The sequence below is a fragment of the Lepidochelys olivacea genome (assembly GCF_965140295.1).
Source record: "Lepidochelys olivacea isolate rLepOli2 genome assembly, chromosome: 13".
NCBI lineage: Eukaryota > Metazoa > Chordata > Testudines > Cheloniidae > Lepidochelys > Lepidochelys olivacea.
In genome coordinates this window covers 31,865,099-31,879,062 of record NC_140423.1, presented here as the reverse complement: position 1 = coordinate 31,879,062, position 13,964 = coordinate 31,865,099, and the positions used below count along the sequence as shown (strand labels likewise).

The 13,964-nt window shown below is 48.1% G+C and overlaps 1 protein-coding gene across 1 annotated transcript; it reads left to right on the top strand.

The window, feature by feature from the left end:
* Window positions 1-13,470, top strand: EIF6 (eukaryotic translation initiation factor 6). Its single transcript, XM_084645175.1, has 6 exons — window positions 1-160; window positions 2,741-2,826; window positions 4,839-5,014; window positions 8,769-8,945; window positions 10,624-10,805; window positions 13,115-13,470. The coding sequence occupies exons 1-6, from the start codon at window positions 54-56 to the stop codon at window positions 13,122-13,124; spliced, it is 738 nt and encodes a 245-aa protein (XP_084501301.1). The 5' UTR covers window positions 1-53; the 3' UTR covers window positions 13,125-13,470.
* Window positions 13,471-13,964: the final 494 nt, after the last annotated feature.

Here is a 13,964-nt window from a genome sequence, read left to right as displayed (position 1 = left end):
GGCAGAGCCGAGGGCGGGGCCGATCCACTCGCGCGAGTCTCCGCGCTCCGGCCATGGCGGTCCGCGCCAGCTTCGAGAACAACCACGAGATCGGCTGCTTCGCCAAGCTCACCAACCGCTACTGCCTGGTGGCCGTCGGCGGCTCGGAGAACTTCTACAGGTCAGAGCCCCGGCCGGCCGCGGCCCCGGGACCCGGCCTCCCTCTGGCTTCCCCCCCCGCCTCGGCCCCGGGGCCCGGCCTCCCTCCCCCCCCCCCGCCTCGGCACCGGGACCCGGCCTGCCTCCGCCCCGGGACCCGGCCCCCCTTCCCCCCCTGCCCCCGCCTCGGCCTCCGCCCCGGGGCCCGGCCTCCCTCTGGCTTCCCCCCCTGCCCCCGCCTCGGCCCCGGGGCCCGGCCTCCCTTCCCCCGCCTCCGGGCCTGGCTTCCCTCCCCCCCCGCCTCGGCCTCCGCCCCGGGGCCCGGCCTCCCTCCCCCCCTGTCCCGGCCTCCGTCTCGGCCCCGGGATCCGGCCTCCCTTCCCCCGCCTCCGGGCCTGGCTTCCCTCCCCCCCCCCGCCTCGGCCTCTCTCTTCTCCCCCCCGTCCCCTCCTCCGCCTCGGGGCCTGGCCTCGGGGCCCGGCTTCCCTTCCCCAGCCTCGGCCTCGGGGCCCGGCCCCCCTTTTCTCCCCCCGCCTCGGCCCCGGGGCCCGGCCCCCCTTCCGCCTCCGGGCCTAGCCTCCCTCCCCGCCTCGGCCCGGGGCCCGGCGCCCAGCCTCCCTTCCCCCCTGCCCCTTCCTCCGCCTCGGGGCCCGGCCTCCCTCCCCCCCGCCTCGGCCCCGGCCCCCCTTTTCCCCCTGCCTCCGCCCAGGGCCGCCGCCGCCTCGCCTCCACTCTGGGGGCTCGGTCTCCCTGCTCCCCACCCTTCTCCTCGGCCCTGGGGCTCGGACTCCCCAGCCCTGGGGCTTGGCCCTTCCACCTTCCTAGGGCCCGATACCCCCGCCCCCCTCGCAGTCTCGATCCTCCTGGAAGAAGAGGCTGGTGGTTTCTAATCCGGGGAGGGGTGTAAAGAGCCGGGATACAGACAGTCTCCTTACACAGTTCTGGCCTCCCATAGTCCGGTTGCATCCCCTTAGAAAGGGGACTAGAAATGACTGTGTTAGGCCAGGACAGGGTGCACCATTAACTCATAGCCGTGGCTCTCAACCTTTCCAGGCTACTGTGCCCCTTTCAGGGGGCGGATTTGTCTTGCACACCCCAAGTTTCACCTCACTTAAAAACGACCTACTTACAAAATCTGACGTAGGAATACGAAAGTGTCGCAGCGCACTGTTACTGAAAAATTGCTCACTTTCTCGTTTTTACCATATAATTGTAAAATCAATTGGAATATAAATATTGTACTTACATTTCTGCATATAGAGCAGTATAAACAAGTCATTGCCTGTATGAAATTTTAGTTTGTACTGACTTTGCTCGTGCTTTTTATGTAGCCAGTTGTAAAACTAGGCAAATATCTAGAGGAGTTGATGTACCCCTGGAAGACCCCTGTGTACCCCTAGGGGTATGTGTACCCCTGGTTGAGAACCACTGGCTTATGTAACAGCATCGTATTTCCAGTATTCTCCATTCCTTATGTTTCCCAGCTTCTTGTTTGCTTTTTGACCACTGGTGGTGTTGAGCAGAGGTTTCAGTTGAGCTGCCCACCTGGATACCCAGGGCTTTTTCTTGGCTTGTTGCATTTAACTTACCAGTAAGATGTATGAGTAGTTGAGACTGGTCCCTCCAGCCTGTGTTATCTTGCATTTGTCAATACTGAATTTCAGTTGCCATCATGTTGCCCATTCACCCAGCTTGATTATGTCCCTCTGAAAGTCCTCACTGTCCTCGTCGGTCTTGATTGATTTAGGGCATGTCTGCATGTACAGCACGGCAGCAGTACAGCTGTGCCCCTGCAGCGCATCTGGTGAAGATACTCTGTGCGGATGGGAGAGAGCTCTCCTGTCAGCATAATAAAACCACTTCCATGAGCGGCAGAACCTCTCCTACATACATAGTGCTGTGCACACATGTGCTTATGGCAGTGTAACTTATGTTGCTGACAAAACTGTGTAGTGTAGACAAGGCCATAACCTCAAATAATGGTGTCATATGGAGTTTTAGCTACCTCACTGTTCTTCCCTTTATCCAGATCATTGATAAATAAATTAAACAGCAGGTGTCCTAGTACAGGCCCTAGAGGTGTCATTCTTTGTTTTCTAAGCCTTGACTGTACTTCACCTCTCACTCCACAAGTACTTTAGTTTCCTTATTAGCTTCCTGTGAGGGTCTTTGTCAAAGGCTGTTTCGAATTTATGTGGACTTCAATCAGCCTGTTCTTTATTCACTGTGTTGCTGGCATATTCAAAGAATTCTAGTCATCATTTTAACAGGAAATTAATTCATTTTAGTTGGGAAGACTGTGTGGGTCTAGTGGACAGGGCACACTGCACTGGGGCTCAGGAAGCCTGAGTTTTATTCCTGACTCTGCCATTAACCTGCTGTGAAGATTTGGGCAAGCCAGTGAACTTCTCTGCCCCTCAGTCTCCCCATTTGTAAAGTGGAGATACTCATTTTTATAAAACAGGTCAGGAACATCAGATCTCCTTCTCAGGTGTACTGATTTGATTTCCCTTGGGGTCTGAGTCCCTCTGGATTGAATGGGATTCTCTGTATATGTCACTCTTTGCTTTGCAGCATCATTTCACTGTCTTTCTTATTGCAGTATCTTTGAGGGGGAGCTTTCTGAGACCATCCCTGTTGTTCACGCTTCCATAGCTGGATGCCGGATCATTGGGAGAATGTGTGTTGGTAAGTCACGTCCTTCAAGCTGATACCTTGTGGTGTGCTCTTAATGGGGATTGGGCCGGAACATGTCATTTAACAAGATTCTAGACTCTCATTCTGCAGTATAAGGAAGACTCTGGGTCAAGACGTTCTGGATCTGCCTAGGAGCCACCCGTTCCCATATTGAACAGGGATTAGAGTTTGAGGTTCCAGCTGTGACAAATAGGGGATAGTAGGAGGGTTGCAGATATAGCCCCATGGACCTGAAGGGACTTCTTTTCTGACCTCTGGCCAGCAGAGGTTGTTGAGCGGAGCCAGGCCTGAGGGTGGGACAAAGGGGTGGAACTGGGAAGACTTCTTTCCAAAATCAAAAATGTATCAATTTGAGAGTAAAGAAAAGCCTGTGTGTGGAGGGAGGGACGGGGGGTAGAGCCTATGCCACATAGGGTTTGGCTTCTGTCGTGGGGGGAATCACAACCACTCCTCTGCAGCACTGGGGTCGGTGTTTCACGTGCTTCTACTTGTGGGGGATGGGGAGTTGCTTGTCACGCGTAAGTTTCTCTTACTGATAAATCTGTAGGGAATACCCTGTTTTGATGGGCATTAATGGTTCAGCATCTAGCCATTACAAATACACATCGCAAAAGCAGTATTCCTCCTTTCACTTGCATGTAGCCAGGGACACAGCAGGACGCAGCTCTTGTTTTTACAATCCATTCCGGTGAGAGGAAAGAGAATGTTTGTCCTTTATCAGTTTGTCTGGAGAAGCGTTTGACAGATCTTGATTATTACTGCGTGCCACATTAGAGTAATGAAATGAGCATAGTTGGGAACACCAGTTAGATTCTGCAGATGCTAGACTGCTAATAAGGGATTTAATTTCTGATTAAAGGGGAAAAAATTGAGGTTTCTGCCCTTTTCAGTTTGCTTGGTAGGGTTTTTGTAAGGAATCTCCTCCCCTCCCCCGCTTGTGTTTTATGTTAGAAATTTGGGTGTCCCGTTTGCTCCCTGAGACTGTAGTCACTGGGGGACTTGTGAAATCCTGAATTAACAGGCCAAGAAGGGAAAGTGAATTTTAATCAGACTGTTTTAAAACTGTTTTTAATAACACCTAGTTAACCTTTTGAGGAAAGGACACCTTTGTTAAAGGTTCTGTCTACACACTCTGCATAATTAACGAGGCCTGAGACCCAGAAGCCCCTCAAGTAAAACCAGGATAGACCATCTAGACATTCCTGATGCCTAAGGCTGTTTTAAAAATTTTTTTTAAAGGCAAAAGACTATCTTAAGAAAACAAACCAACACCTCAAATCATTCCTCTCAGGGACTTTCTCCCTCATAAAGAAGCAACAACCACCAAGGGTACATCTGCACAATGATGATAAACCCACAGCTGGCCTGGGTCAGCTCACTTGGATTCAGGGTCTGGTGGTCGCAAGGACCTTCCTAAAGGCCGCCTTGGACTCGGCAGATTTGGCCACTCGCACGATGGCTACCGCCATAGCCATGAGACGCAGCTCCTGGCTTCAGGTCTCGGGGCTCCCGCTTGAGGTCCAGAATACTATCTGGGACCTACCCTTTGACTGTTCTGGACTCTCTTCAGAGCAGACAGACTTTAGGTTCCATAGTCTAAAGGACTCACGGGCAACCCTTGAATCCCTGGGGATTCACATGCTGGCCCCCCAAAGGAAGCTGTTCAAAGTTCGGCCCACCCCATGCTTCTACTCTGCTCCTCCCAGGACTATAATAGGAAACAGGGCAGGAGTAACAGAAGGCACCCATCTCTGTCCTCCTCAGGCCTCAAAACCGAACTTTTGAAGTTGCACCTGAGGCCTCGTGAATTATGCAGAGCGTGTAGATAGAACCTTTAACAAAGGTGTCCTTTGCCTCAGTCATGCTGAAGACTATGTTGGGGGAGGTGCTGAGTGAGCCTGAGGAGCCCCGAGGCCAGCTTGTTTGAAGGCTAAGAAGTGGGCAAGCCAGGCAGGTGAACACCTTTAACTTGGCCTGAAGCAGAACTCCTTTTTTTCTTTTAGGGAACCGGCATGGTCTGTTGGTCCCAAGCAGTACAACAGACCAGGAGCTTCAGCACATCCGCAACAGCCTGCCAGACTCAGTCCGAATCCAAAGGGTGGAGGAGCGGCTCTCAGCTTTGGGCAATGTCACCACATGCAATGACTACGTTGCACTTGTCCATCCAGACCTTGACAGGGTAAATGGCTTTTATTCTTTTACAAGTTCAGTGGAGACCTTTAAAGCAAACCCCGCCCTAGAGCTAGACTTCATAGTTATTGGGGTTCGCTAGGAACATTTCCAGTTCATGCCAAGTAACACAAGACTGCATGCTAATAGCGCTTGACAGCATGGGAGTCTGCTTTACTTAGCTTTTCATTCTTCTCAGCAGAGGAATGGCAGAGTTGGCTTCTGCTCTAAAAGGCTGCCTCAAGATTCAGCTTTGACTGCCCTTCATTCTCCCTTTCACTAATCCTTATTTGTAGGGCAGATAAAAACACAAGCTCTGCCCTGAAAAGTTTTACAATCTAGTGTTCAACATACAGACAGTCCTCGGACTTATGACACAATTGGTTCCTGAAAATTTTGTCATAAGTCATAACTTGGAACCACAATCCACCCCATTGCGGGACTGAGCATCGTGAAGTCAAAACCAATTGTCATAAATCGAATCAGGGTGTCAGTTCAAAGTGTCGTAAGTCGAACGTCGTAAAGTCAAGGACTGCCTGTACTGGGACTAAGGGAGAGGTAATATAATGAAGGAGAGCAGTGATGACCGTATCAGGTGGTTACTCACTGGAGGCACATGTGCATCTGGATGGCTAAACTGCAACTGATTGCCCACAGCGCATCCAGTGAAAAAATGTGGATGAGTTGGATTTTAGGGGGCTTTGAGTGAGGGAAGGGGTGATGAGCTTGTATCCTGGTGTAGAGAGCATGGAAGAAAGCAGAGAAATGGAAGTCAGGGACCAAGAAGCACAAAGGCTGTCATGGTGTGGTTGAGGGGGCAGAGTAAGAGATTAAGTTACAGGCATAGGCAGGAACAGAGCTGTACACGGCTTTGAAATGAATAGGAGAATGTGATGCAGTTGAGAACAGGCAGTCAAAAGAGAGATGCAAGGAGTGGGTAATAAGGTGAGATTCTGCAGGGCAGATCGTTGGAGGCAGTGTTTTGATTGAATTGGGGGCACAGTGTGGGTGCCAGGGAGTTCAGACAGAGGAAGGTTGTGAAATTGAAATGGGAGATGATTAGAGAGTTTTAGTGGTTGGGCTTGAGGAAAAGCTGTTAAAACCTGAATTCTGTGTTTCCTTGCTAGCAGAGTGCAGCCAGTGTTATGTTGGTTGGTTCCTGCCAAGTGAATTTCCACCCTGCCTGGGCGCCCACCGTCTGCAGGTTTAGCCTCTCCAACACTTCTGTTCTCATTAAACAAGTTCATTACTGCAAATTGATTTGGTTCTTGGTCTATCAAATTCCTCTCCTGGGGCCATTTGTCTCCTTCACTGCCTCACTTAGCCCGTTTCTCTCCTTAGGTAAGTTTCATATTTTTTCTCCCCAGGGTCATGTAGGGGTCCACCAGGGTCTCCAGTGGGACCTGTGTCCCTTGGTGAAGGTGTCTAGGAGAAGTGAAGTGCAGGGCCATAGGAGCCCCTTGAAGGAATTGCTCCTTGTTCCATGTGCTGCTGGGCATCTTCCACTCTGTCCACAAAAAGCTGGTTAACAAATTGCCCAGAAAAGCGTGTTCTCTGTAATACTCGGTCTGGGATGATCTTGTGGCTGAAGCCCAGTTCTTCAAGTCAGGAGACTTGATTCTGTTCTTAACTGCGCCTAAGACTCCCTGTGTGATGTTGGGCTAGTCATTGAGCTTTCTGTATTCCAGTTTCTTCTTCAGGAGATAATACCCCACAGGTGTCTTAATCGTTCAACAGAACAGTCAGGATCAGGACTACTTTGTGCTTGGGGCTGTACAAACGCATATGAGGACGTGGCTCCCTGCCCCAAAGAACTTACAGTAGATGAAGAATCTAATGCTCTAACTTGAAAAATGCTTTGAGATCCTTGGATAACAGATGATGTACAAGTGCAGAGTATTGATGGAGGCAATATTTGTTGCTGTGTTCTGGTGTCTGAGTGTCTTTCCTTGCTAGGCTGTTGCATAACCGATGTTCTCCTCCCTCCGAATACACAAGGGTATGAATTGGACAACTACGAATCAGATTGGTCAGTGAGGGCTGTCAAAGACTAGTGCTCACTATTGGATTTGGTATCCATGCTTGAAAGAAGAGACAATGTAATTCTTCCACCTGTTCCCATTGAGCAAGTATATGTTCCATTCAGCACCTGAACTAGGGGGAAAGGTTCTATGTCCGTGCTGGTGATCTCACCTCTAGAACTGTTGTTATTGCTTGTTTTACAGTAGCATCTCAGCGACCCCATTACGCTAGGTGCTGTACAAACATAGAACAGACACAGTCCTTGGCCCAAAGAGCTTCCAATCTGAGTATAAGGCAAAAGACAGTCGTATATAACAAACAGGTTGGGGGTAGAAGGAAACAATGAGCCAGTATTGGCAGCATGATAGGTAGTGGTCTTAGGCCACCTGCTGCCTAACTTCAGGTTTTGGAGACATCACAGCAGAAGGAAGCATGAAAGAGGACAGGGAGGGAGATGACTTTGTGGTAGTTTAAAGTTTCTCCTGTGTGTAGGGCAGCATGGGTGATAGTAGGAGATGCTTGTTTGAAAGTTTAACAAGTGGGTGGTAGAGGCTGGCATTATTGGCAGAATGGAGTTGAGTCAACATCTCGATAGCATGTCAGAGATGCTAGCTTGGGTGGGGATAAGCTGTGATGGGCCTTGAAAGTGAATGCAAATAATTTGTGTTTGCTGTGATGGAGCAGGGGGAGCAAGTGAAGGGATGCAAAGAGGGGTGACTTTCAAAAGGAGGTGCCAGGAAAGCTTACCTTTGCAGCCATGTTTTGAATGGATGTAAGTGAGGTGAGGAGGGATTTGTCAAGGCTGGAGCAGAGCAGGTTGTAGTAATTGAGATGGTGAGAGGCTAGACAAGGGCTTTAGCAGTGTGGCTGGAGAAGAAGGGCGCTCTTAAGTCTTTTGCAGGAAAAAGAGGCAACATGCAGACACATGGGTGTGTCAGTCTAGAGGGCCATGTTGAAGATGATACCCAGGTGACAGGGAAGATGGTGGGGTTACCCACAAGGAGAGGGAGCATTTTTGATGAGAGGTTAAGAGCTCTGTTTTGGTCATATTGAGCTTGAGCTGACAGCTGGACACTCACCAGGGAACCTGAGACACTGGCTGAGGTTTTAGATGGAATAGAAGATGACAAGTCTGGAGTGGAGAAGTGGGTCTGTGAGGAATCGTAACATAAAGATGATAGTTGAAGATTCTTAGATTCCAAGGGCAGAAGGAGCCACTGTGATCATCTAGACTGACGTATAGACCTTTCCCAAAATAATTCCTAGAGCAGGTCTTTTAGGAAAAACATCCAGTCTTGATTTAAACATTGTCAGTGATGAAGAATCACCACACCTTGGGTAAATTGTTCCAAGGATTAATTACTTTCATAGTTAAAAATTTACACCATATTTCCAGTCTAATTTCAACTTCCAAAATGACCAAGTCATGGACGGGCGGGTAAGATTGAAGAGGAGGAGCATGGTTGAATGTGTTGAAGTCGACTGGCAGGTCAAGGAGGAGAATGATGGAGTGCTAATTGTTTTTTTTGTTGTTGTTGGACCTAACAGCAGGTGTAGTTAATATACCTACAAAATGAAAATCTGAGCTCTTGAAATCAGAATAGGTTCTTCCAAAACACCCTGAGCAAGTTTTCTCCCAAGCATAGCTCTGCTCCCCGCTCAACTCGCATGGGGTTTCTACATAATGTTTTGAGATAACATTTGTGCCAAGGACACACGCTTCTCATTTTATGTATTTACAGGAGACTGAAGAGATCTTGGCAGATGTGCTCAAAGTAGAAGTTTTCAGACAGACGGTTGCAGACCAGGTTCTGGTTGGAAGTTACTGTGCTTTTAGTAACCAGGGAGGACTTGTGCACCCAAAGACTTCAACTGAAGACCAGGATGAGCTCTCCTCACTGCTGCAAGTCCCACTTGTGGTAAGGCATTTGTAGACTTGTGCCTTCTCTCGCCCTTCCCACCCCAGAGTCTTCTGACTGTTGGAGAGGTTTGGATCTTCACAGCTGTACCCCTTTCCAGCCTCCATGTTGTGTCCTGCCCCCAGGTGCATTGCCTGCTTTGTCTAGCTTTTATCAAGCAGCTGTAGCGTGTGGACTTGTTAGTTTCACCGCTGCCCACATGAAAAGAAGCTGTGCCCTCTCCCTGCTGCTAAAAGGCTCTCAGTAGTGTGTCTTTCCTCCTCCCACAAATAGCTTCTCAAGTCTTCTGGGTACCAAATGCCCCAACTGCCAAAATCTCCCATTCCAACTTCTAAAATGCAGCTGTGTGTTTCAGTGCCAAAGTCTCTGGCAAGCAAAGTTGGGGTAGTAAAATAAATGTAATTATTATCAATGTGAACACTGCTGTGACCCTGTGCTGATTGCACTGGGCACTGAGGGGAGGAGATGGCCTGGAAGGCAGTACCACAAAGTTCTGGGTTTGCTGCCTGAGTGAAGCTGAATGGGCTGCATAGGACACATTGCCTGTTCACAAGGTGTTGCACTCTGATGGCAAACGAGAGATCTGCCCTATAGCATCTTGTCATCCTCTTGGAGCGTGAGGAAGGAGTGATGTGATTTGGCCTTTACTGGCCTTTTAAAAATTCCAGTGATAGAATTGTGTTCCCTTTGAACCACGCGGTGGCAAGCTAGTCCCCAGTCTGATTTGTGACTTTCAGCATAGCTGTAGAGTTTAGTTTCCCATCTGTTGTTTTCTGCTTGATTTGTGCGCAGTTAATTTCTCCTCTGAGTTTAAATGCCTCTTTGCTTTTGTTCTTGTTCTGCTTTTCTTTCTTTAAAGAGGTCAGCTGTCCTATTAACACCTTCAATTTAGTTTTTCTAAAGTGTATTTTCCTCCAGCAAGAGAGAATAAGTTTGTCGCAGCGCTGCCTTCAGAAGCTGTCTGGTTTTATTTGTAGCTTAGTATTGTTAGTTCTCTAGTTCAGTGGTTGCTTTAATTGCTTTGGAATCAGAGGTCTCTGTAGCATAAACCTGGTGTGTAGCAGTTGGGCTGAGAGGGGAAGTGACCGCTCTTGCTCTGGGACTACATAGGGAACCCACTGCTTCCCAGCCCAGTCATTGTGCCCTAGGAGCACTGGGCAGTGTTTAAGCCAAAGGTTAGAAACCTGAATTAGGAGCTGATCTAAAGTTTAGCAACTGAGCAGAGGGAACAAGAGGTTGGATGTGGGGAATAATGGCTGTACGTTGTCTCCTGTTCCTCAGGACCTTCATCCACCTTTCAGCGGAAGTCTCTATCCTAGAAGAAAAGCTGCTCCCAGTCACCACTGTCTCCTAAACAGAATTTTAAATAACCAAATATTACATTGTCCAATTATATAGATGCAGATAGTTGAACCAGCATTACCCATATAGGTCTGCTTATGGATGGAACCCACATGAAAAAACTACCGTTCTTCAGCCCAAAAATGTGTCCCGTCAGAGGAGGTAACATTTTCAAACAAGATGGTAGCCATTGTGGTGACAGGAGTCTGCGGGATAGTTTGGCTGGTGCCCTTCCCTGGTGACTAGCAACGCGATAAAGTATAATTGATTAACTGTTTCTGTTGCTGTCACTGTGGTCTTGTGCTGACCCCTTTCTCTCCCTGTTTGTTTTTGCCAGGCTGGAACAGTAAATCGTGGCAGTGAGGTTATTGCTGCAGGGATGGTTGTGAACGATTGGTCTGCCTTCTGTGGGCTGGACACAACCAGCACAGAGCTATCGGTTATCGAGAGCATCTTCAAACTGAATGAAGCTCAGCCAAGTACCCTTGCTACCAGCATGAGAGATTCCTTGATTGACAGGTAGGTGGGATCGCATACTGTGCACGTGCATCTTCAAAACCTGCAAAAATGTTAGCAAAGACAAGCTAGCCAGGATTTGTTTGCCAGGATTCATTTCTTGCCGTCGGCTTTTCTTTAGATTCTACGTTTTGCCAAAAATTAAAGATACAAGCCGTATTTTCTTTAATTCTTCCTTGTACCTTTTTCTGTTAGTCACTTTCATGAGCATGCTTAGGGCTCTTGTTACCTCTATGATATTATAATGGGAACCTACTAAGTCTCACTGTAATTAGTTTCTAAGCCCTGTCCTCAATTTTCACATGCTCATCTTCTAGAAAATGTAGTGTATGGGCTGAAATTTTCTATGCTTGTTTCCCCCTGAAGATTAATTTTATTTTTGAGCAAAAGCCCTTCAGCTGTGTTTGAGTACAGTGAGTGAAAAGTACAGTCATTACAAGCATTTTGACCATACTGTTTTAGACATACTAAAACAAAAATGACTGAAGCTTGAACTTTGGCCTGGATATAGTCTTTAAGGACTAGCACCTTTGCTTGGTTTGCAAGGGAAAAAATTGGTTATGATTAACCAGAAGTTCTAAGCATTTGAAAACAATGTGCTGAAGATGTGTGCTAGATTTTTTTTTTCCATTAAGCCTGTATGTTTGCACGTGGATGCGTAGCTAAATAGTGCACTTCTCAGTGCTGTGTGACATACAACATTCATAGCTTTTAAATGACTGAATCGGTTTCCTTCAAACTGGGCTGGAATTCTGGAGCTGTGAGATCTGCAAAACTGTCAAAGTTTGACCAAGCCAAGACTATAACAGGGTTCAAAAAAGAACTAGATAAATTCATGGAGGATAGATCCATCAATGGCTATTAGCCAGGATGGGCAGGGATGGTGTCCGTAGCCTCTGTTTGCCAAAAGCTGTCAATGGGCAACGGGATGGATCACCTGTTCTGTTCATTCCCTCTGGGGCACCTGTTATGGGCCACGGGTGGAAGACAGGATATTGGGCTAGATGAACCTTTGGTCTGACCTAGTATGGCCGTTCTTATATACTTCTTGCATTCTTATGAGTAAAATTTGATAGTTTAAAAATTCTTCATGTTTAAATTTAGCACGTTCATCTTTCCCAAGGCCATCCTGGCTGGTACCCTCCAGCCCCTTTATTTCCACAGTTTGTGTGTTCTTCAAGGCTTTTATCCAAGTTAAACTAATCTAAGACCTTAACCATTTACACAGCTGTGACTCTCCCACTAGTTCTAGTGATGATGACCGCCGTTGTCACCACTTGCTACTGTTGGTGGATGAGCACCCACTGTGGGACGTTGGTGGGAGGTTTTTGCAATGCAGATGCAGCTGTATAGCTTGGGTCCGACTTTCACCAACTGGGCCTGTCACTGTTTGAGGACTGGCAGGGATTTCACCGACGTGGTAGTAGAGACTGCTGAAGATCTGGGATTTCTCAAAAGTTCCCAATTTAAAAAACACTTTTGGGCGCAGCAGTGGGTCAGATGTATTTCTGCTGCCTTAAACAATGTGCTTCCTAGGTGTAAGTGTGCTGTCCCCTGGCCTGGCCTGAGTGGTGTGGTGCATCATGTCCCTCCCCAGCGGTGGCTGTATAGGGGTCCTTGTATATGAAGTTTACAAGGGGTTTTGGAACCCTTTGAAATGAAAGACCCTATGAAAATAAATTTTCTAAACGAGCTGGAAATTTACAAAGTCTAGGAACCAAGTCTCTTTACCTGCCCTTATAATTATGATTGTACCCCCTTTATAACATGACTAATATGGTGCCAGCGGTGTGTGGAAAAGCAACATAGACACGTCCCTGCCTGAGTGCTCACAGTTTAGTGGCTGGGTCCTCACTTCCATTGTGGCTCCTCTGTCACTCCAGTTGAAAGGTCCCCTTTTATGCCAGCCCACAGGAATGGTCCTTGGGGATATCCAGTGAAACAGTTTTATGCTGCCTCCCCACAGCCCCTGATTTAATGTGTGGCTGTAACTGAGCATAAGTTAGAGCAATCCTGAGGCCGCTTGAACTTTCTCTGGGAGCGATGCAGGTCCCCAGGCACGGCTGCGAATGCTGGAGACGTACCATGTTCTTATTGGCCTGGTGAATCTGGCTGCGAGCTATCGTTTGGTCCAGTGCACTGGCTCAGTATTACTCTTGATTTATGTAACTTCACGTTCTAAGACTGCTAACCCTCAGGAACTATAGGGCAGAAAGCTGGTAAGTGAAGAGATTGATGTGCCTGCAGCTGGAGATGCTGACTGCCCTTACCTGCTCTCCGTTTGTTAAACCTGATTTCTGTCTTCTTTCTAGTTTGACATGAGAAGTGCTGCTCTGACCTTCCGGCTCCGACTAAGGAGCAGAGTGCCAGGCTCCTATTTCATCTGCTTTCTGGATTACAGATCCGTCTACTGTCATTTCTGTGGGCCCTGCTGAGAGGATGCCACATAATCAACGTTTTTAATGTTCTGTTTACTACGTCCTACTACAAAAACCTGGCAAACATCATGCATGAGTTATAAATATGAAGTGTTCTGTATCCCTGGCTGCCAATTTCCAGTCCTTTCAGTGGTCTCAGCACTGCAGGAATCTGTAACATTAGAGCTTCTCTATGCGTGAAGCTGACTTGGGCTCTTACAGCAGCTAAAGATGCTTTTGTTCACACTTCAGTTCTGGTCTGCTTCTCTTTGCATTGGGCTGTTTACTGACCACCCCAGCCCCGAGGGATTTTTCTCATATAAACGGGAATGGTTTTCTATCACACAACTATATATTTTAAAACCCACATAAAATGGCTTAATGAAAGAGCATAATGCTTCCTCTCTCCTGTTGCTAGACAGTTCTTCCCAGGCCCGATGGCTGTAGGCTACTTTGCCCTGGCTGTAGCTTTACAGAAAAGGTCTGAGGTTGCAGGCACCAAAGATTGTGGCTGTCTGGTGCCTTTCTGAACTCAGCTGTTCTCTGTCCCCAGCCGGTATCCTGAAGCTGTCCCTTTGGTGTGGGGAAACAAGCGTATCAAAGGGCAAGTAGGTATCCGTTCTGCTTACAAACTCAAACCTGACTCATAAGGGACAATCCAGGAGTAATAAGGAACCAGGTGGGCAGCCATAGCTCTGAAAGCAAGGGGTGCCTCTGGGATTCATGTTGGAGAGAAAAGACCAAG

What these genes read in the sequence shown, in the direction of transcription:
- EIF6 (XM_084645175.1), top strand. Translation starts at nt 54, where the DNA reads ATGGCGGTCCGCGCCAGCTTCGAGAACAACCACGAGATCGGCTGCTTC. An exon ending in GGCTCGGAGAACTTCTACAG is followed by an intron (nt 161 to 2,740) that starts GTCAGAGCCCCG and finishes TTCTTATTGCAG; the next exon opens with TATCTTTGAGGGGGAGCTTT. An exon ending in TCCATCCAGACCTTGACAGG is followed by an intron (nt 5,015 to 8,768) that starts GTAAATGGCTTT and finishes ATGTATTTACAG; the next exon opens with GAGACTGAAGAGATCTTGGC.